The sequence below is a fragment of the Rhipicephalus microplus genome, chromosome 5 (genome assembly GCF_043290135.1).
Source record: "Rhipicephalus microplus isolate Deutch F79 chromosome 5, USDA_Rmic, whole genome shotgun sequence".
NCBI classification, from domain to species: domain Eukaryota; kingdom Metazoa; phylum Arthropoda; class Arachnida; order Ixodida; family Ixodidae; genus Rhipicephalus; species Rhipicephalus microplus.
Window position 1 is genome coordinate 198,331,006 of NC_134704.1, and position 23,383 is coordinate 198,354,388.

The 23,383-nt window shown below is 46.1% G+C and overlaps 1 protein-coding gene across 5 annotated transcripts in view; it reads right to left on the bottom strand.

Moving 5' to 3' along the window:
- Positions 1-18,735, bottom strand: part of LOC119173579 (uncharacterized) — a 343,373-nt gene extending 324,638 nt beyond the window's left edge. Inside the window, exon 1 of one of the 5 annotated variants that reach the window (XR_012895552.1) lies at positions 18,348-18,735. Coding sequence is in view for 2 of the 5 variants with exons in the window: in XM_075896344.1 (XP_075752459.1) it covers positions 18,348-18,540 (193 nt within the window). In the remaining 3 variants the exon portion in view is untranslated. Of the gene's footprint in view, positions 1-15,509; positions 15,530-18,347 lie in introns of those variants that run through there. The other 4 variants (XM_075896344.1, XM_037424386.2, XM_075896346.1 and 1 more) reach the window with 4 other exon arrangements.
- Positions 18,736-23,383: the final 4,648 nt, after the last annotated feature.

Genomic DNA, 23,383 nt, shown 5'->3' on the forward strand with positions numbered 1-23,383 from the left:
GTTTGAATAGGTTCTGGTAGTTTACTGGATGCAAACGTGAGTATTAGGTGTTTTGTCGGTGTTTTGTCGGTGTTTCCTTATTATCTCTTCTGATGATAATTTTCTGTAAATTAGTGACATTCTGGCTCTTCCACCCCTCCAAAAGTTCAGTTTTGGTCAGGTCAAGTAAGTCTGCATCAGATACCGCTCTGCGAGTTATGTTCACAGATCTGTGTGGTGTTACGGTTATCGGTACGTCACCAAATGTTGAGATGCTGTCTAGCTTTACAAATTGTTCTTTGTCCCGAATTTCGAGGAGAAGGTCTCCGCTAGCCATTTTGGTAACTTTGTATCCAGCCCCGAGAGAGCCCCGAGAGTTTCAGTAAGACACCTGGCAACTACGAATGGAGATACGGTCCTGGCTTGCTTTCCAGTTTTCTCGCAGTGAATGACATGGAAGTTGGGAAATGTTTCTTTTGGCTGGTTGAAAAAATTTATATCATTGGTGCGTACCCGCTTTAAGCCGGTACGTTCAGACAGTAGGGGGAACGCTCTATGCATGCCTGTCTTATTTTTGTTCAGTAGCGCTGGCGGCCACCCACCACGGAGCCCAACGAGGGGACGCTACAAGTTTGCGGATGCTGAAACCTGCAGACGCCAGCCGTACAACGCCACTATAATCCAATGCGCCTAGGCCAAGGTAGGCTATTTGCACAGGGTTAACCCTAGCCACCAGGAAGCTTGGAAGTAAACGAAAGAGACTAGGGGACAGGACAGATAAAAAGTGAGAGATAAAGACGAAGATGTCGGGAGAGAGAGAAAGGAAAAGGCGACTGCCGATTTCCCCTGGGTGGGTCAGCCCAGGAATGCCGTCTACGTGAAGCCGGGGCCAAAGGGGTGTGTTGCCTCTGCCAGGGGGGCCTTAAAGGTCCAATCACCCAGTGTCGGCTCAACCCCCAGGATCCCCTTTTCCCCGGACACGGCAAAGCCACGCACGGCTAGGCGTGGGAGGGAGTCAAAACTCCCCCGTTAGCTCGGGTCCGTGGTGTCGCTACACACCAAATGCCTATTTGCGCAGGCGCCCCTGCGGAGATAAAGCGCGATGATGACACGGAAGATGACATAGCATTTGTAGGAGTCCTCAACACCACTACGATTTAATACAAAAGAGGGATGACGGCGAGTCGCTTCCCCTTATTGAATTTATGAATGGCCAAAGTACAAGCGTCCCTAGAAAATTCGCAAGAAGCCTGCCGTCATTCTGCTTTTTTCCCAGAGGAAGCACCAACCTACTTGTCGTCCCGACATCACTTTGTGGGGAGATACTTAGTGCTTGCCACCATGAGCCAACATCCAGTCACCTCGGGTACACCCTTCGTTGGCCAGGATCCAACAGAAATACAACTGGCCAAAGTTTCCAGCTATTCTGAAAAATATCGTGCACACGTATCTTGATGGTCAAGGTCAAAAAGCGCCACCTTCAAAGCCAGCTGGAGTATTTAAACCAGTTCAAATGCCCACGGTGCCTTTTGCCGAAATCAGAATGGAACTTCTCAGACCATTTCCAAGTTCCCATGCTGGCAACAACTGGGTGATTCACTACCGATTACCTTTCGTGCTATGCGGAAACAAAGGCTTTGTCGAGTGGCAAAGCTGTTAAAACCGCACGAGTCTTCATAGGAAATATTGTTCTGAGACACAGTGCTCCGACAATCATAATAACGGATCGAGATACCGCTTTCACGACTATGCTCGTGAAGACAGTGCTTGAGCTCAGTGAAACAGCCAATCAGAATACCACTTATCACCCCCCAAACGAATGGCTTCACCGAGCGCCTCAATCAGACTGTTGCTGACAAGTTGGGTATGTACATTGATGTTGTAGGGGTTCAAGGCTGCATTCAGCCCAGAACCCCTCAGGGAAGACGCGGAGCCAGACCAGCAAGTCTTTAATCATGCAAGCCTCTGTCGCAAGTGCCCGCTGCCAATGCCTGCCACGCGCCACTAGCGCATTCGCGATCGTCACTGTTTTTTCTACATTCAGCACGCTCGCTACCCCTGCTGCCCTCTCCCCCTCGAATAAAGTGACGAGAAGCATGCCGCAGAGATAAACCAACTATCCCTCGCCACGGCGGAGCGCACGTGGTGCACAAGACCACATGCCGGCACAGCCAATTCGCACAGGGGGGGCCAACTCTGCCGCTGCCCGAAGACGGAGGTGCACCAGACATGCTCGGGTTAACAACCGTGGTCGTTGGTGAGAGCATGACAGAACACTGATGCTCCTGGTGCAGCACCGGTCCCAACGAGTGGTAAGCCATTATCGTTGTGCGTCATTGCCATTTTAGCTATCCGGACCTGTCATGTGCAGGTGGCGGCCTCTCCTCCAAAAGGGAGTCGTTGAATGCTGGTGACCTCAGCAACTATGGAAGTGAGATGTCCCCAATGAAACTCTGACTGCATTTGCTTACAGCACTGACCTCACCTTCTCCGATATTGCACTGTGGATCAGACACACACCGGTGCAACTGCACATATGGGTGGCAAGTTCCTCCTCGAATGAGTCCATCTGTAATGCTGCCTTCTTCAGGGATTCCTGCAGCTTTGCCCTCTCTTCCCACCTTTCCTCAAGCTCTTTCGTCAGATGTTCTCTGTTTCAGCTGAGGCCACCACTTGGTTCAGCTTTGCAAGTTCTGCCTGCATGGTCGGTAGTTCATCCTCATTCTTCTGGAGACTATGCTTTAGGTTAGTCTCAGTGTGCAACGCCAGACTGAGCTGCTTCTAAAGCCCATAGACCTTAGCCGACAAGGTCTTTTGGTCGGCCTTGAGTCTTGGATCTGTTCCTGCTTCTCAATGCACTCAGCTGCCTTCTTACCGAGTTCCACAATTACGGTTTGCGCTGGACTGGCCTCTCAGTCGTGGTCCTGCTGGGCCTGGGCGAGCTGTGCAAGGAGGTCGGCTGCCTGCATTCACAACTCATCCAGCTGTGAGTCTTGGAGTACGCGCTGCTGTTAGAGCTCTTCTTCGTGTCTACGACGCAAGTTTAAAGATTCAGTGTCCCTCTCCAGCAACAGCCCCTCGAACATGGCACAATGCTGCTGTTGATCTTTGAGGCGCTGCTGAGCATCAGCAAGCAGCCTCTCCATGCGACCACTCTCCAGCGAGTGCTCGGCCACCTTTAGGTTGAGGTTGAAGATCTCAGCTTTAAAGATGTGCATTTTGTCATTCCAGGATGTCTTGGTCTTGAAGAAACGTCGCTGCAACTCGTCCAACTGCTTTTCGAGCTCTTTTTCCAGAGGACAGACTTTGCCCTTAAGGACAGAAATCTAAGTCTTCCACGTGAATCATGGTGGTAGCCTTGGTTTTGTAGACGTATTCGTGCTTGAGACTACCACATGCATCAGTCAAGCTACCCAACTCCTGTTTTAACTGGCTGATGCAGCTTGTGTGCCGCAATGTGTCCAGCTTCAGATGATTCACTTCAGCTTCAAGGACAGCCCTGTCCCTCTCAAGGTTACGAGCCCGAACCACGTCAGCACCACACTCCGATTCACCTGGTGTTATTCTCGTGTCCCTGTTTTTCATTACCCTCGGTTTCTTCCTTTCCTTTACATCTGCCACTTCGTCATCGCGGGACTTTTGTGATTGCTGCGTCAAGGCTGTCGCAGTAATTCACTCTGTCCCCCACAATTGTGTTGTCCAACGCCTTGTTCTCACCTTTCATGATTGCTGCTCTTGCTCGCTCCGCAAGGTCGTCTCGCGTCGCGTCAATATCCCACAATGCGTCAGCGTCCGCTCCAACGTCGGCAACATTCCGACACCAAAGGGCCTCTGCCGTGCCTCCGTGGAGCTCACCTCCCTCCTCCACGATGATAGGTACGGCCGCAGTAGACGGCTCGGCAATTTGCAGAGCAAAGCAAGCAGGCTCCTCAAGGAAAGGTAAGAAGCAGCCCAACAGGTGTAGCTGGAAACAGGGGTGGCATCATCGCATAATGTGCGAGACCTCAACGGCCTCAGGAGCAGTGGATTTCGCTGGACGAAAGAGCTTCTGCACAGCCTGAACACAATCTTGCAGACCCTCCTCTGGGTGTTGCGTTTAGCCATCAAGTTCACGCCGGATACAGTAGTCATAGGTGACTGACAGGATCTCTTTCTGGAATGCAGTGACGAACTCGTTCCAAAATTGTAAGGGAGGTTGAAGACGCCGTCATCGCTTTTCGGCACCCGTCAAGGGAACTGAAAGAATCCACCAGAGCATGTTAGATTCCGATAAGCCGCTAACGATCGAGTGCACGAAAAGGTCGTCAATGAAATCGAGGAGTGATTCCCTCGTGTCTTGGCTAGAAAAGGTGGGCACGGTCAGTGGCAGCGTCAGAGACATCGTTGCAGATTACCTCAATGTCCATGACCCACGGGTGGGGGGGGGTTCTTTCGGTTGGGTGCCAAATGTAGAAATTCGGAGCTGCGTCTAGCCCAGAACCCCTCAAGGAAGAAGCGGAGCTAGACCTAGAAACATCCTTAATTGTCCAAGCCTCGGCCCCAAGTGTCTGCTGCCAGCAGATGCCGCGTGCCTTCAGGGCAGCCACAACCGTCATTGTTCTCTTCTTTCCACAATCGGCATGCTCACGACCGCCGCTCCCGTAACATGGATCACGAAAACCGGGTTGGCATTCTACCGTGCGTCGCATTCGCCTATAATACAGCACAGCAAGAAACTAGGCGAGGAACGCTGTCTTCTTCATGGCCGTCAAGTGACGATGATGCTTGACGCCATGTTATCGCACGACTGCAATGATACAGATTGGGACACTACAGCATTTACTCAACGAGCTGAAAATGTGAGGCAGCTTATGCACGTTTGAATCACCCAGCAGCAGAATTACTACACACAACGTTATAATCTGTGACACAGACATGCCGTCTACCAGCCCGACAAGAAAGCATGGATCTGGAGGTTTATCTGCTACCGGCAACTATCTGAAAAATTGCTGAAGAGGTATTTGGCCCCTACACAGTTGCGCGATGCCTAAATGACGTTCACTACAAGATTGTTCCTGACAGCCCTTCGAGAACTCGCCAGCACAAACCGAAAATCGTGCATGTTACAGGGTTCGCCAAGTTTCCAAAGAGAAAATTCAAATATATTCAAGCACTTTCCAGGACCTGTCAAAGGTTTTTCAAGGACTGAAAGTGGCATGCAATGTTGAAATTTTTTTACTCTGGAACTTTCAAAATTGACTCATTTTTATTGCACTTATATAGCACGTCAATGTTGCAATTATAAGAAACATGTCTAATCTGCACTTTAGCTCGCTTTAGCTTCACTAGCTTCACCGCTTGCACAAGAGGGAAGGAACCAGCACCGAAGTAGTTTGACGTAATAAAAGTATTCACGGTGCAGTTTTGAAAAACAAAGCCATATCAACACACACCAAAGGACTGTTCCAAAAATAGAGAATTTGTCAGGTTGGTGCCGGTCCATACCTCGTAAATTCAAGGATTTTGAATGTGAAAGTTTCTGCAGAATTTGTCAGGTTTGTGCCAGTCCATAAGATCTAGGATTCTGAATCTGGGAGTTTCTGCAATGGGCGGGGGGATGTCACGCTGATTTATTTTCCACCCTTCCTTTTTTCCACCAAAAGAGAAACATCGTGAAACAAAAACATAGAGGGGGGGGGCATGTAAGTAAACATCGGCGTTGCGTGGTCTTATACCGGCTCGGAATGGCCGAACATCCGAAGGTAGCACTTCCCAACTACAGTAAAAGATGCGAGTCTCAAAGGGGTCGAACACACTTGTACCTCTCAAAATTTCGCGTCGTCAAAACAACTACTAAAATTTCTGTTTGTCAAAAGAACTTGTGTATGTCTTCCTGGGACGCATGTGAATGGACAGGACAGCACAGCCGGCTGCCAGGAAAGCGTGGGTCAAAGCTACTGAAAACTTAACGCCAAAGTATAGCCAAAGTATCCAAATCAACAGGAACCACGTCACTAGATTCTTTGGAGAGGAAGGCCACAATGCTTTTAGTGTTTTCTACATCTTTATCGCCTCTACCGCAACGTCAGCCACGTGCCCTTGGCTAGTAATTGCGTCGCCGCAACAGTAGTATCGCATGCAGCCGTTGCGGAAAACAGTAGTTTCGTTTGCAATCCGCGTGCGCTGTCTGCACACGTGCCTTCAAAACCAAGTTGTTTATTTTTTGCTATCTATAATCGCATCTGCTGCGATTTTGTCTGCGGCGTTTATGGAAAGCAACATCACTCTAACAGGTCAAGCGATGAACACACGTGCCCTTTTGGAGTTATCTCAGTTACAAGGACTGGTCGAAATCCGCAAAACTTGGCAGGTATGCCGATCTACCACATAAAAAAGATTGCAATGGCAATTGGGAGTGCTTAGAAAATTCAAGAATTTTAAAGGATGCGAAAAAATTCCAGGACTTGAAAATGCATTCTTAAAATTCAAAGGTTTTCAAGGTTTCCAAGGACCCGTACACACCCTGATTTTATGCGAATGAAGCTCTGTTGTTCAGACTGATTTGCACCCACCATACATCTGCTGCACCATCTTTTGTATTACAGCATAGGGACGTTCCTCTCTGAAGAGAGGCAAATGCCACATCCAATATGCAGCATGAAAAGAACAATGAAGAGCATATGCAATGAAAGAGAAAGACTGGGTTCTCATCAGATCGGTATTATTAAAGTGAGCTGTCCTGCATTCAACTGCTGCTGTTTCAGCGTCGTGACAATATGATTATTAGCGACGTCATAGCGAAGGGCTCCGAGAATTTCGACTATCTGATGTTCTCTAATGTTCACTGACATTGCAACAGGATAGATGGAAAGGTGGGCTAGTTGGTAGTTAATATTTGTTCAGCAAACTGGAAGCGTGGGAACACAGGAGTCAGGGACGAGACACACAGCACGTGCGCTCACTACCAATTCAGTTGTTAGTCCATTTATGCTGTGTGCCTCTTTTCTGTCTTTTGTGTGTGTTCCCGTGCTTTCAGTTCATTGAACGAATATGTTCACTAACATCAAACAGTATATGGGCGTCTGCCATGGCTGGGATCAAGCCAGGGACATTTAGGTCAATAGCCGAGTACCCTAGCCACTGATCCGCCAAGGCACACAGTGTCATATGTTGGAAGAACGGTGGAGAAATATGGGAGTTCTTTCAATGATGGCGCTTTGCCGTGCTTAGAACACACTGACCATTTGCATGCATTTCAGCCATCCTATGAGGGATCGAGTTGCACGTTCCGGTGGTGTCCCACATTTCATGGTGAAAGGATTCGTCTTTCTAGGCCTCTGAAGCAACAGCGGCAACTTGTATTTACCTTTAGCATAAGGGAAACTAACAATAAATTCAACAAGGAAGGTTATTTGTGTCCACCTTAGCTTTTCTTTTGTTTCCTCAAATCGCTTTTTTCAACTTACTCACGCAGCCCAGTTACACATGTGACGGGCTTTTAAGATAGCCTGTCCATTGGTTTACACAATTGCATAAGCCAAAAGCAGAAAGTTGCTGAGGTAATTGTGTTTATTTCTTCCTACTGTTTTTAAAAATCACTCGCTCCATTTATTTTTTTTCTGCCACACTATGTGTTTATAGTGTTGACTGTGCCCATTAAGAGATGGTGCATGAGCGTGTCCAAACTGTATATTGACAGTGAGGTGTCTTGAAGTGTAGAGTATTGGTTGAGTTTTTGGTACTTTTTGCTTGGGGCAGTGTACGTAGTACGCCACGGTGACATACAGATGTGAACCAGTCTAGCCATGTTAAAATAGAACGTGAAGTGTTCACTGTGCCGGATAGGTTTGAAAAAAGAGGCTTGTGCAAGTGAGAAAGCAGAAGGTGACGTCAGGTGAAGACAATGAGAGGTCGAGACAAAAATGGAAAAAACAGTGGCCACTCAGAATGAGGTCACAATGTGAGTGAGAGATTGTTCGGCAAAATGACAAGACAAAGCGAAAGCTACAGGAGAAAGCAACTGAGAAGAGATATCTAAGCTTGTCAAGTTAAACATAGACGAGTGGTGGAAAGATTAGGACGCGTGGCATGGGAGAGTCAAATAGGGAACAACGCCACAAGGCCCAGCTTTCAGGAAGTCGCTCTGAGCGAGGAAGGGAAAGCATCAGGTCAGTCACCTTAGCAGGAGCACATTATTTTTGCCAGAAGGGTTGGAGTCATTGCTGCCAGAAGTAGAAAGGAAATGTGGCTTGGGATAGCCTAGTTGTGAACAGGAAATAATTGCAGAGAAAAGAATGAGTGCGCGAGCATGGTTTACAAAGAATTTCATAATAGGGCCAAAGTGACCTTGTTTGGGACACAAATACCCACACACATGACCTTGATGGATATACAAATACCAATGGAAAGTTGTCACTCGATCTCTGCGAACGACATAGCCTTGAATAGTTCACATAGGGCTTAAATGTGTTGGGCAGATCATGTGGGAAGCAGGAAACAAGCAGTCAGATATCGATTGTTGTCTCATGATGAAAGAATTTTAATACAAACTGAAGAAATGAGAATAGACAAGCAAGGAATCACCAGCTTGGATGGTGTTCATAAACACATTATGTTACATTCTAGAATACAAAATTTGAAATCACGGTATAGAAGTTTTGCAGCTCGTATTTTAATGACAAACCAATTAAAAATATAACTGCCAGGGTCGAGGAAGAAGTAGGCTAAGTGTCATGTCAGCGAAACAGATTACTAAGAAAAAGACTTTATTATCGCGTTCGTTAGCCTGGGGCTTCACAATTGAGACCATACTTTGATTTGGTGCTTTGAATCTAGGCTTCGGCCTCAAGAGCGATTTTGGTGCAGTTTGTACTTACCTTCATGAAAATAAACGAATTAAGTTTCTACTTGCATGAGCATTATTCTTACAGGTATAATTATCACACTAATTTCTGTCCAGGATAACAACTATACTGTCTGATATAAACAAGCGAAAAACAATTATTGCACTCCTTCTGTTTCAGATACATAAGTAATACCTCACTAAATTATATAATCCATTCTTGGCAGATTCCCCCTGAGTGGGTATGAGCCATGTTAGAGGATTCAACATATCATCAGCCAAATAAGGCTAGAATGGAGAAGTGTGATGAGTGAGCTTGCTCGGTAGTGCCTCTTTGGGGGGAACAGGATAGATGGCGTTGCTCGTATTGTCGTTGCCCGCTTGAAGCAGAAGTGTAACCAAGGCAGCATATCGCCAAATTTCATTGATCTAATTTGCATTTTTTTTGAGCTAGTGCTGCTACACACTTTGCATGTTGTAGCTCATTGATATGTACTGCTACTATGATGTGAAAAGATGCAAGAAACTAGCACGGATGTGGAATACACTCCGCTAAATGTGATCAACAGAATGTTAAATTCTTACGAATTCATTACTGTAGCTCGCCAGCTTGGATTTATCAGATAACTCTTCATGAACAAAAGGTGTGGACAACAACAACACACTTTATTGTATACTTGTCCAAACACAACACAAGAACACACAGATAAGTTACACAGGTTAGAAGACAGCCATGTACGCCTGAATGTTTATGTTAGATGGCTAAGTTTAAGATGTTTTTTTTCTCGTGCAAATAGATGCATGCTCCTTGTTCAGCGACCTTATGTAAAAGTGGATGCACGTTATGAGAAAAAAAAGTTTTACCATCTGGTTGGTTAGGCCCTCACCATGCTGTGCACATCCAAGCACGACAGAATTCCTCAGCAGGCACAAGGTCAGCTCAGCGAAGCTGTCATGGTGTAGCTCATTATGGCTAAATCATGTCGTGAAGGTGATCCCCAGAGCTTCTATAAATGCGAAGAGCTGCTCCAAGGGATAAAGTAGTCCACCGTTATCACAAAAGTGTGTTAGCATAGCGAGGTCTTTTCTTGAGTCCTGCGGAGCTACGAGAAGCTCATCAAGGCAGTCACGGCAGCCACTATTCAGGACAGCCTTCCTGGTGACTTATCTGGCTATGTAATAAACAAGTCAGGCGTTGCTCGTCTTCTCAGCATACACATGATCCGGAGCAAGTGCCGTCATTTCCTGTGCACCAGACGATTCTTGGAGCTTGCCATTATCGATCTGTGAGTCCACTTGCTTGGCACTACTGTCATCTTCAAGGAGGGAGGTCAGGGAGCCTCCTGAACAATTGCCACTGTTTGGGGCTTTCACCAAATAATAAAAGCTCAAGCAGCTGACTGTTACCAAAAACTGCATTGCCGTTGGATGATCGTTGCATTCTGAAAACTGGCTAATTATACCAAATAACTTTACGGTGCAGTCTGGCTTAGTCGGCTTGTGAGAATGAATTTAAAGTCCAGCTTCTCACTCACATACCTCAATAGGCTGAAAGTAGCATGCAAAGTAACCATCAGTCCCTCAGCTGTGCTTCCTCAAATGAACCCAATTTTGGATGGCTCTAAGAAAGTCTCCCACCTGTTGAGATATTCAAGGAACTCTTTTATGCTAGTTTCTTGAGAAGAATCCAACTTCAATTCTTGCAAAGGAATGGGTGCCGTGATTGGTTCTATCAGTTATACATCATTTGCACAAACACCTGCATTGGGGCTGGGTCGCTCCAACGTTTAATTACTTCACTCTTGTAAGGAAAAAGAGGCCACGCAGAACTTCGGCAATGAACAAATTAAAGGCTAAGTTTACCTTCATTTTTTCAAAGTTTTTGGGGTTCACATGAGAAGCGGGGATTTTAGCCATCACTTTTAGAGTGACGGTGCACTTGACTTGGTCACGCCCCGCTTTGATAAGCTCCATGTATTCAGTGCCATCTGGGGTTTTGTAAGGGGCTTTTATAATCCCATTCCTACCACACTTCATTAAATGAGAGAAGTCCAACATAGCTGCGAAGAGAAGTCCAACGTAGCTGCGGTGCCGGGGCACGGCACCGCAGCTACAATGCACGGCTTACGTCCCCTGTTATTGCAGGCTACAGCGACCTGGATCATTTGCGCTTCAATCCCCGGCACGTGCGAGCAGATCCGATGTGACAAGCATTCCAAATGGCCTGTTTCGGTGCTCCTACCGTCGAATTTGGAATCGGCGAGCCCACCAATCTGGCAACCCGGAACGTCATTGACAACGCCCCGCACGGAAACAGCAGGATTCAAAAGGCCCTCAGCGCCGGTCCACTACGGGCACGGCACCGCAGCCACAATGCACGGCTTACGTCCCCTGTTATTGCAGGCTACAGCGACCTGGATCATTTGCGCTTCAATCCCCGGCACGTGCGAGCAGATCCGATGTGACAAGCATTCCAACTGGCCTGTTTCGGTGCTCCTACCGTCGAATTTGGAATCGGCGAGCCCACCAATCTGGCAACCCGGAACGTCATTGACAACGCCCCGCACGGAAACAGCAGGATTCAAAAGGCCCTCAGCGCCGGTCCACTACGGGCACGGCACCGCAGCCACAATGCACGGCTTACGTCCCCTGTTATTACAGGTTAGTTACTTGAGAAGTGCTGCAACTGTTACTTGTCGAGATTACTGCATGATTTCGGTGTCGTGCCCATCAGAGTGGTTTGATCCGCTGAAGCGAACAGTGTCATTCTGGCGTGATATGTGCTCTTGCTTGTTTGGCCTTCTACTGATGCTCTCGGGTGATGTCGAGTCAAACCCCGGGCCGATGAGCAAATCCGAGGCAGAGGCTTTTTCTGCAGCTCTCCAGACTATCCACAAGCTTGAGGAGAGAAACGAAACACTCACCGCAGAACTTAAATGCATCAAAGAGAAACAGGAAGTTTATGTTAATGAAATCTCTGCGCTGAAAGCTAAATTTGTAATACTAGAATCAAACTATGCCTCCCTCAGTACAGCTGATACTGATACAGCCGAAAAAGCAATTCTTGAACTTTCCAATCAAGTTACGACAATCGCGTCTCGTTGCAATGACGCAGAAAATAGACAGCGAAGGTCAAACTTGCTGTTTTTTGGACTCGGTGATTATCCCGAGGAAGATTGGGCCAAATCAGAAGAAAAAATAATTAATTTGTGCTCGAACAAATTAGAGTTAAGAAAAACCAGCACGCATTTTGAACGCGTACATAGATTAGAGAAATACACACAAGGTAAAAATAGACCCATAATAGCAAAATTTGCATTTTTCAAGGACAAACAGGAAGTACTGTCATCAGCGCGAAAACTTAAAGGAACGGGATTGTCTATCAGTGAAGATTTCTCTTTTACAACCAGGCAAATAAGGAAAAAATTGTACGACTGCCAAAGCTCAGAACACCAGATTCTACTTAGCCGTCGACACTTTACACATGGACAAAAAAACGTATGTGGTTGATAGTATTACGAACAAAGTGGTACTGTCGACAAGATAGCTCTTATATCCTCCGCCTCTTACAAAGCGCTATATCAAAAACCGCAGCTACACGTGCGCGGAAGAGTGTCTCCAAGATAACCCCCTTTCTAACAAAACTTCATTATCTTTTACGTTTACAAACATACGTAGCTTACTGCTTAAAAAAGAAGAAATAGGTTCGCTGCTAGACGACAACGAATCTGACGTCCTCGTGCTTACTGAGACGTGGTTGCAACCTGATATTAACGATGACGAGATTTTACCAAATTTTAACACCTTTAATATCTATCGTAAAGACCGCACTGATAAAAGAGGTGGTGGTGTTCTTTTGGGCATCAGAAAAACAGTTTGTTCTTACGTTATCGACACAAAATCGGCCCTTGAGAAAATTTGGGTTGCTTGCAAAACAAGCCCTACTAACGTTGTTCTGATAGGAAACTGTTACCGCCCTCCTGATTCCAATAGTTGTTTCATAGCTGAATTGAGGGAAAGTATTACTGATGCAATTAACTTGTGCCATACTAAAACTGTCTTTCTTTTTGGAGACTTCAACCTTCCCCAGATTGATTGGAACCTTCTATTCTCCCCTTGTAACACATCATCCCAGTTTATCAGCCTAACGCTTGACTTTAATCTTGTACAGGTGGTCAATAAACCCACCCGTGGAAACAATATTTTAGATTTAATACTGACCACAGCCCCTGATACAGTCGTGGAAGTCCTTTACCGAGAAGGTCTTAGCGATCACAGACTTCTTGAAGTAACCCTTGATCTTCCAGTAACGTTTTCCGGCAAAACTACCAAAAAAACTCGCGACTATAATAAAGCTAACTATGCCGAAATCAACAATGAACTTGAAATATTCTTTAACCAGGTATTCTTGACCTCGTTTAGCAATCGCTCGGTCCACGACAACTGGGTACTTTTCCGTGACAAAATGACCGTCTTGATTAATAAATACATTCCCTTGATTTCGATATCTAATGACAAGTGTAATGCCTGGTTCGCTAAGTCACTCAACCAACTAAGAAATAAAAAGAAACGTCTCTACCGAAATGCTAAACGCCTGCGCACAGCCAGTGCGTGGGATAAGTATAAGCAGTGTTTAAACACCTACTGCGCAGCTATACGTTCTGCTAAACTTAAATATTTTTCAACAGACCTGGGCTCCCTCCTAAAAACTAACCCAAAAAAATTCTGGCGGGAAATATCTCGCAATCGGGATGCTAACCACATTACCTTACATGATGAGAATCACGAACCTCTTTCTAACAGCCAGTGTTGTTCTGCTTTTAACACTTTTTTTGCCTCAATGTTTACTCGGGAAGACCAATCCACATTACCTAACGTGCCCGATTATGATTACCAATACATGAAACCTATCGAAATTACAGCTAAAGGTATAGAATGTCTGATAACTAAGCTGAAGCTGTCTAGCTCCGCTGGGGCTGATAATATTAACTCAAAAGTACTAAAAAACACAATTCCCATTATCAGTAACATTCTGTGCTATATTTTTCAACAATCTTTAGAGTCTGGGCAGATACCTGACGACTGGAAAGTTGCAAAAGTTACCCCATTGTTCAAGTCTGGAGACCAACATCTACCCCAAAATTACCGTCCAATCTCACTTACATCCATTTGCTGCAAGCTATTAGAACACATTATCGCTTCGCACATTTACAACCATCTTGAGTCTAACCAGTTCTTTTTCCGCAACCAACATGGGTTTAGGAAAGGTTGGTCATGCGAGACACAACTGCTAGAATTCACGACTGACCTTCACTCGAACATGAATAATAACCTCCAAATAGACTGCATTTTTCTTGACTTTTCGAAAGCGTTTGACCGTGTGCCCCACTGCCGCCTAATCTCAAAGCTATCTGCTCTTCAATTAGACTCACTAACCTTATCATGGCTTCGAAATTTTCTTTCTCTCCGGAAACAGTTCACTGTCATCAATAACGATTCGTCGTCAATATGCGATGTAACTTCCGGGGTGCCACAGGGCAGCGTGCTCGCCCCGCTGCTATTTCTTATATTTATAAACGACTTGCCTGATGGCGTCACATCATTCATACGAATATTTGCCAATGACTGCATAATCTACTACCCTATCAAAAATGTTAACGATCATTACGCACTACAGAAAAACCTTGATATAATTATGAAATGGTGTGAGACGTGGCAAATGGTTCTAAACGCCTCAAGATGCAAAACCATCTCATTTAGCCGTAAGCATGACCCCTCCATTTTTTCATACCGTATAAATAATGACCCGCTCTCGCATGTTTCCACATACAAATATTTGGGCCTACACTTCACACAAAATCTTTCATGGTCCTCTCACATCACTAACATCTGCGCAAATGCCTCGAGATCACTGGGATACCTACGCCGTAACTTACATTCCTCCCCCGCTAACGTCCGAAAACTAGCTTACGAAACTTTTGTTCGACCTCAACTTGAATTTGCCTCACCAATCTGGTCCCCCCACCAAAATTACTTAACCAACATGATCGAGGCAGTTCAAAATAGGGCAGTCCGATTCATTTCTCGTAATTATAATTTCTGCTGCAGCGTAACACAACTTAAAATGGATTATTCACTTCAATTATTATCCACTCGCCGCAACATTTCTCTTTTATGCCTCTTTCATAAATATGTCAATAGCACTAAAATGACCAGACTTCCGATTGAACGACCCTCCTATTTATCAACTAGACTACACAACCGGCTTAGTTTCTCGCGCATGTACGGCAAAACGAACTCTTTTAACGCATCCGCTTTGCCTCGTGCCATCACGTTGTGGAATGATCTTCCCGATAACTTGGTATCTGACACTAACCCTGTTTCTTTCCGCAACAAATTGGTCTTACATTTTGGTTGATAATTTTATGTTCACAGCTTCGTTCTTGTATGTATATGACATTCATAATGCTGTGCAAAAAGTTTTTTTCTAATGCGCTTATTGCCCCCTTATTTTTTGTGCCTTATTTTTGTTTGCTTAGGACGAACTGTTCACACTTCCTGCAAGCGCTTGCATGATTTTCCCAGTGTACTATATCACAATCTGTGACAATTTAACTTACACGTATTGTACACTTCCTAACTGCTGCGTGCCATGAACTACATCTTTCTAGATTTTTGTTAACGATGTATGATGTCAATTTATACTTACTTATTTCTTGTTTATTTGTTACTCATGTCTCGAGCTTACGTTTTGGCACCTTTCGCCCTTTTACTTGTTGTACATGTCTTTGTTAGCCCCCTTTACTCAATGCCCTAACCAAGGGCCTGTAAGGTACCTGTAAATAAAATAAAAAAATAAATAAAGAACAGGTGTCTGCCTTCCTCGATAGGATGTGGTACGGATAAACCAAACCTGTGCCACGTGGATTGATTCTATGAGGCTCTATCTGAGGTAATAAAATCTACCTTGAGCCCTGCTTCCATTCTTGAGAGTAGTGCAGCTTTGACGTTGCTTCTGGAAGCAAAAACTCCTAGTATTTATTTGGTGCCAGGGGCCTGTTAACAGTCGAAACGGAATGGCCATACCATGATTACATGGAATGTGTTTTTCGCTTTTAGGTGTTAACTCTCCCAAATCCACAAATCCCTCAACCTTTTCTGCTGCACCAACACTCAAATACACTGACATCTTCATCTGCTATGAGACCACCGTGTCATTTGAATACATCCGTGGTTTTAGTTTTCTCTGCAATCGCTGCTAACACCATGGGATTAAAGCCAAAGCCGCTCTTATACTTCCACATATAAACTTTCAGGCACGAGCGAGTCAGCAGCATGAGTATATTCTCCCGTCTGATGTGTTCATACAGCCGAGGGCTCTTCATTCGCATTATCATGCATTCCAGTAACCAATCTGGTTGTTCTCCATTCCCTTAGCCGACTCACATCGTGTACCCTGAAAACACTGCATGATGGCAAGCTTTTGCTTGGGTGTGAGATCTTTCAGATGGCTTTGAAGGACCTTTTCTTCAAGCTCCTCACTTTGCTCTTTAAGTTTCTGCATAGTATCTTCATACCGCGAAAGCTTGGCTCTCAATCATTTGAGAGCATGTGTCTGTGCCCTTCTCCTTAATGACATACGAACAACGCAAGTAAGGTTGCATTGTTTCTGCACAGATCGTTGATTGAGGAGGCCTGTCCTGAGATGCTTACATGAAACTCTTGTGCAATACCCTGGCACTTTAAACTGGATATTACAGTACCAGCGACTGCGTACCCCTTGTTGCCGATGGCAAACGGGAATTCTTCAAGAGTTCCAGCCCCCAAGCACACAGTTAAAGCGGCCCCGTAGCGGTGGTCTAGTGGCTAAGGTACTTTGCTGTTGACCCGCAGGTCGCGGGATCGAATCCTGGCTGCGGCGGCTGCATTTCCGATGGAGGTGGAAATGTTGTAGGCCCATGTGCTCAGATTTGGGTGCACGTTAAGAATCCCAGGTGGTCGAAATTTCCGGAGCCCTCCACTACGGCGTCTCTCGCAATCATATGGAGGTTTTGGGACGTTAAACCCCACATTTCAATCAATCAAATCACAGTTAAAGCGTCTATCTGCCCTAACAGTGACGTAGGGTCGTCCCACACATTGTGCAGTATCTGTACCCCTTTCACATGCACCTCTTTCTTCACCTTGTTTTATTATTGAGTGAAAACAACCAACTTCCTGGGGAACAAGATGATTTTGTCTTTCCTGGGTCACACACGCTGCAACCAACAACTAGAGGACATATACTGAACGTATGTTTCCCCACGAGGGCGACGGTAAGGTGATATTGTCAAACGGCACAAATTGCTGTTGATGTCAACACTGTCGATAGCGTTCTGTCGTGGCAGTTTCTAGTGCACGTTGCTTCAACAGTGGGGCATACTGTTCAGTCCTTGCATAGCGCTTTCTCTCAGGTGAAAGCCTATTCGAGCAATAGGCAGCGAAGTTCGGAAACAGAATTGGAACCGCTCCCGGAAGCAGCACAGGCCTGGTTCTGCCAATGCAGACGAGCTCACCATTCACAGTGTGCTCAAAGTATCTAGCAATGAACCTTTCGTCGAAGTGTAGCTCGCACCACTGCACAATTTTCTTCCAGTTTCTTGTTGGCGCGATAAACAGCGCGTTGTGAGTGAGCGGGTAAGGTTGGGTCCGTGGGTACACCGAACAAGGACCGTTTAGTTTTATTAGACTTATAGCTTGTGGTACATCCAGGCACAAAACAGTGACTCTGCCTCCGTGGCATGGCTACACAGGACTGGGGGGAGGGGGCACTTTGCACACATATCCGTAAAATCAACCGTACACACATGCCACTAAACAAAAAGAAACCACGCGCTTTCCGGCGCGGCGGAGGTTCAGCGACGTGAATGCAGGAGTGGTGGTGGTAGTGGTTAGAAGATGAGAAAAGGCACCTAATTTCTGCAACCCGGTCGGGAGCACGCCGCAGTGCCTAAGAATGGAGGGGAGCGGGAGCCCTGGCACGGTTCCCTCTCCTCAGACTTCAGCGCCTCCCATAAGAGCCGCTCATCACACTTCCCCATTCTAGCCATTGTAGGTATGGTGAGCTGTTACATGTAAGGAGGACTGAAATGGGGAGGGAGGGGGAGGAGCTAAGAAGCTGGCGGAAATGGAAAATTGCGCAAACGATCGATCGAGATGAAAGGCGAAGCACCACGGGAACAGACACAGACGAAAAAGAAAAAAACATTTCACAAAGTTTATGGTTGAACCTGCGCGAAAGCAACTAGTATGTAGCGTAGTTGTGACGTTTTGTTGACGTCTGGATGTGAACCCAGCTACAGATTACTTTTGGCTGGCCCTTTGTTATTAGCCCGTTTTTTTTTTTTTTTTGTAATGGCGCTCCGTATGTTTCTTCAATAAACGGCAGGAAGTTAGCGCCATTCCCTATCTATCCATGTGTCGTTTCGCGCAACACTTGCTCTTCAGAAGCACAAAAAAGCGTTTGGCTAAGGAAATTGCTGTTTCGCTTTGTATCGCGCTTACTCACCGAAACCACAGAGGCCGAGAGGAATGGCACGCAGCTGTATTGGCGACGGCCTGACAAATCCCGCTTTGCGGAGTCCACTAAGTAGCTGCTTAGAGAGCAGGAACTCTTCGAAAGTGGCACTTGCGTCCTCCGATTGAAGAACGTCGTGGGAGCGCCACTGCGTCTCCAACTTATGCGCTATACGCCGGGTCATGGTCCATCACTGATGTGCCGCAATAAAACGCTACCCACAAAGCGGCAATCGCAACGTTCACCTAGTGACAACGTGAATTCATTCAAACATGCGCCAAGCCATCACTACACGACACATGTGCGTTTCAGACGTTGGCCTGACTCGATTTGGTTTCGCATGACTAGACAGAATCCGTACCAAGTGTTGCGCCAATCTGTACATTACTCTATGCCAACGCCTCCTCTAGAAAGGTGCCTGCCGCATGAGAAGAAAAACAGCTGCCACACTCTTTCTCTCCTTCATTTTAGAATCTTCTCGGTCACTAGTGTCACTTGTGGCGGACGGTGCGACAACGCAACACTTTGCATAGCCTCCGAAACAGTGGTGTACAGTTGCAGGTCTCAAACAACTTTCGACTGACGCACCCCTATGGGCCGCAGATAAAATTGCCCGCAGCTTCCCTCGGGGGAACACTGAGGAGGATGCGGAGCATATAATTGGTTAACGGGGTGTTAAAGTGCGACTTACTTGGGTCGATGGCTAAATTGGTTAACGTGGTTGTGAAATGGGGTGTTAAATTGCGACTTACTTGGGTCGCTGGCTAAATTGGTTAACGTGGTTGTAAGAGGGGTGTTAAATGAGTGAACCCGTACGACACGTATCCCGTTTTCGAAAGTCCGGGTCCTCTTGTCGACGCTTACGTTTCAAAGCGGCCGAATCCGGTGCTGCTGCTCGACGCTGACGTCTCTCAGCGGCTTCACGTTCTCTAAGTTGAGCATCTTCCGCTCGACGCCGACGTTTACGTTCGGCGTCGCGAGCTCTTCTCCGCGCTGCCTTGTCTTCGGACGACGACTTGGTTGCGGTTCCGCCAACACTTTGGCCGGCGCTGGTCGAAGGGACGTCGATCATTGCGACCTCGGACGTCGACGCGCCGTACAAACCAACCGACGAGCGGCAACTGAGCGAGCGAGCACCGACCTTGAGTATATATACAGCGCGACGGCGCATGCACTGTCAGCTGTCGAATGTTCGAGAAGGGGGAGAAGCGCAACGGCGCATGCGCGCGCGTCAGCTGCCGATGTTCTCGAAGCGCGACGGCGCATGCGCGTGCGTCAGCTGCCGATGTTCTCGAAGCGTGACGGCGCATGCGCGCTACATTATACAGCTAGCGAATGTTCGTGAAGAGGAGAAGCGCACGCGGTGTGTAGAGGAGGAAGGGTGCACAGATGGTGGAGGAGTGAAGCGCGCGCGGTGTGTAGAGGAGGAAGGGATGCACAGATGGTGGAAGAAAGAAGAGGAAGCTTGCGGACGGCGCCGCACTACAAGCCTCGAGTATTAGATGCTCCGCATCTAAAACGCTTAGGTGGTGTGGCAGCCTGGGCTAGTTGGTATGGCATGACGATAGTTATAGCGCGAGAACAAAACGATGACACAGAGACAAGCAGTACACGAGCGCTAACTTCCAACTTAGTCTATTGCGCAGAGCACGAAAATATATAGAGGAGACAGTAACAATGAGACAAGAACCATATGGCACAAAGAGCAGAACATGAGTAAGAGAAAAACGAAAACTTAAAAAACAAAAACCAAAAAACACAAAAGCACCGAAAAACGGCAAAAAAAATTATAAGGAAAACGAAACAGAAAGGTAAAGATAATATAACTTCTTGCACGCACCAAAATCTTCGAGGAACCTGAGTTCCTTTTCGGACAGAGCCACGGAGGGCTTGCGAGAACAAGGCACCTGTTCGCGTGTCATCTGCGCGGCCTTTACAATGACTGCGGACTAATAAGGCAGAGCAGAGGCAGCGACAGCATCCGAGCAACACAGATACAAAACGTGAAAGGATAGCCGTGATTCCTTAGAAACACCAGATATCACACAGGCTCAAGAAATTTCTGAGTTCGTGTCCTGTTCTCGGCACCGTTCAAATTAATCAGCCTCACCAAATCAACAAACCCCCTGAAAACGCAGTCATCAACGGAATGCAGAGTTCAACATAGAAACAGATATGCGGCATGCTCCCGGGAAGTTGTCTATGGGACCCCCCTTTCATGCGGTGCTTGTTATGCCAGAACGACCGAAAGGTGTCTGAACGATCGGCTGAGAGAACATGCTAACAATGTTAGAAACGGGAAAGATGGTTTTCTTGCTCAGCACTGCACTGAGTGCAATTGCGTGTTCCTTTTCAAGGACACAGCGACGCTGTACAAGCACAGAGATGAGCGCACCCGAGTCATTGTCGAGGCCATGCAGATGGCACGCGAACAGAAGCCTTGTATTAGCAAGCCCTCCGTGGCTCTGTTCGAGAAGGAACTCAGGTTCCTCGAAGGTTTCGGTGCGCGCAAGTAGTTATATTATCTTTACCTTTCTGTTTCGTTTTCCTTATAGATTTTTCTTTGTCGTTTTTCTGTGCTTTTCGTTTTTTGTTTTTCTAGTTTGTTTGTTTTTTCATGTTTTTGTTTTTCTCTTACTCATGTTCTGCTCTTTATGCCATATGGTTCTTGCTACATGGTTACTGTCTCCTCTATATATTTTCGTGCTCTGCGCAATAAACTCAGTTGGAAGTTAGCGCTCGTGTCTTTCGTGTCCTTCTTGTCTCTGTGTCGTCGTTTTGTTCTCGCGCTATAACTATCGTCAGGCTTAGCTGATACCGCCTGTCGCCGTGATGATGGATGGATGGACGTGGCTCTACCCTTTGGATCGGGCGGCGGCTAACGCCATCCAGACGTAATACTTAGTGAAGTAACCATTAGATTTATCTTTTTTTTTCCTTTAATTAGTGAGGTTGAGGATTCGTACTTTGCAGTGAAGGGTTTAATTTTCACTCGTGCCTTGACTTTAGCCAACAATCAGATAACCTCCTTCTAGTTAAGGCTACCCGCTTAAAGTCTATCTTGCCCTCCCTGTCCCTAAACCCAAGTGCTTTGAAAAACTCTGCGCCATCATCCTGAACTACAGGATGAAGCCCTTTACAGAATATATCAAGTGTTCGACAGTTTCTTCTTCCTCTCCACACGCACTGCATACTGTGTCTACCCCTTCGTATTTCGCCCGATATGTCTTGGTTCGCAATACTCCCGTCCTGGCCTCAAACAGTAGAGAACTACCCCGAGTATTATCATAGATCCTTTCCTTGGTAATTTACTGCTTAAAAGATCGATAGATCTCTAGTGCGTACTTCTTAATCATGCCAATTCTCCACATGTCAGTCTCCGTTTCCTTCACTTTCTTCTTAACCGATAGTTCTTTTTGGTTTGGCCACCTGCTGTTTTTTAAGTATTTACCAGTCAATTTCCTGGTTCGCTTCCTCCATTTTGTATCGACATTCTTCATGCACAAGTAGCTGAAAACCTTTCTAGCCCAGCGCTCACCCCCCTTATCTCTCAATCGCTTCTCAAATTTTATCTTGCTGCTAGCTTCCCTGCCCACAAACGACGTCCATCCCATATCACCTTGTACTCCCTGATTTGTGTATTCCCGTGAGCTCCTAAATCAAGCTTACCTATTCTACATTGCTTAATTTCTAATCTTGCTTGAACTTCTGATCTCATGCACAAGACTGCATTGCCGAACGTCAGCCCAGGAACCATGACCCCTTTCCATATTTCTCTCACAACATCATACCTATTGTAATTCCACAGTGCCATATTTTTCAGCGCTGCTGCATTGCTGTTACCTTTAGGCGTCACGTATATTTCGTGTTCCCTTAGGTACTCGGTTCTCTTGCTTATCCATACGCCCAGATATTTGTATTTATCTGTTACCTCTAGCATGACCTCCTGTATTCTAAGCTCACTACCTTCGTTATCATTAAAAATCATGACTGTGCTGAATTTTCTTTACTGAATCTAAAATTTAACCTATCTCCCTCATTACCGCAGATGTCCATCAATCTCTGCAAATCTTCCTTGTAGTCGGCCATTAGAACTATATCATCTGCGTACATTAATGCTGATAGTGCCTGATCAATGAGTTTTCCTTGTTTAACTAAAGAGAGGTTGAAGCCAAGCCCACTTTCCTCTAATTTGGCCTCTAATTCTTGTAGGTACATCATGAATAACAAGGGTGACAGTGGACACCCCTGCCTACGTCCCCGTTTCACCTCTGTGGGCTTGTATACCTGTTTTTCCCACTTTATAACTACCTTGTTACTTTTATAGATTTCCTTTAAAAGATTAGTGACTCCATCTTCCACACCCAGTGTGTCTACCATTCCCCACAAGTTCTCTTGAACCACGCTATCGTACGCTCCCTTGATATCCAAAAAAGCTAACCACAGGGGCCTGAGTTCCTTTTCTGCTATTTTGATGCACTGCGTCCATGACAACAGATTGTCTTCCAACCTCCTGTGTTTCCGAAACCCATTCTGCAGTTCCCCCAGCACCCCCTAATCCTTTATCCATGCCTGCAGTCTTTCCTTTATAATCTGCATCGCCAGCCTGTAGACCACTGATGTCACTGTTATAGGACGGTAGTTGTTTATGTCATCTCTGTCCTCATTTCCTTTATAGCTCATGCTCATCCTGCTAAGTTTCCATCCATCAGGGACTTCACCATCGATTATTGCTCTGCTCACTGCCTCTCTCAAAGTCTTTTTAGACTTCGAATCGAATGTCTTCATCAGCATAATTGAAATGCCACCTGGGCCTGTTGATGTACTACTAGAAACCCTTTTCTCAGCCATTTCCCACTTTCTTTGTGAAATTGGAGCCATTGCACCACTTGATTCATCCTTGTCTATTGTGGTACATAAAGCACTTCTTTGTTGAAATTTTCTATCACCCTTGTTCTTATATATTCAATAACTTCGTCCCCTTCTAGCCTATCACCTTGGGGTGTAGTTATAAACCTCTGCTCAAG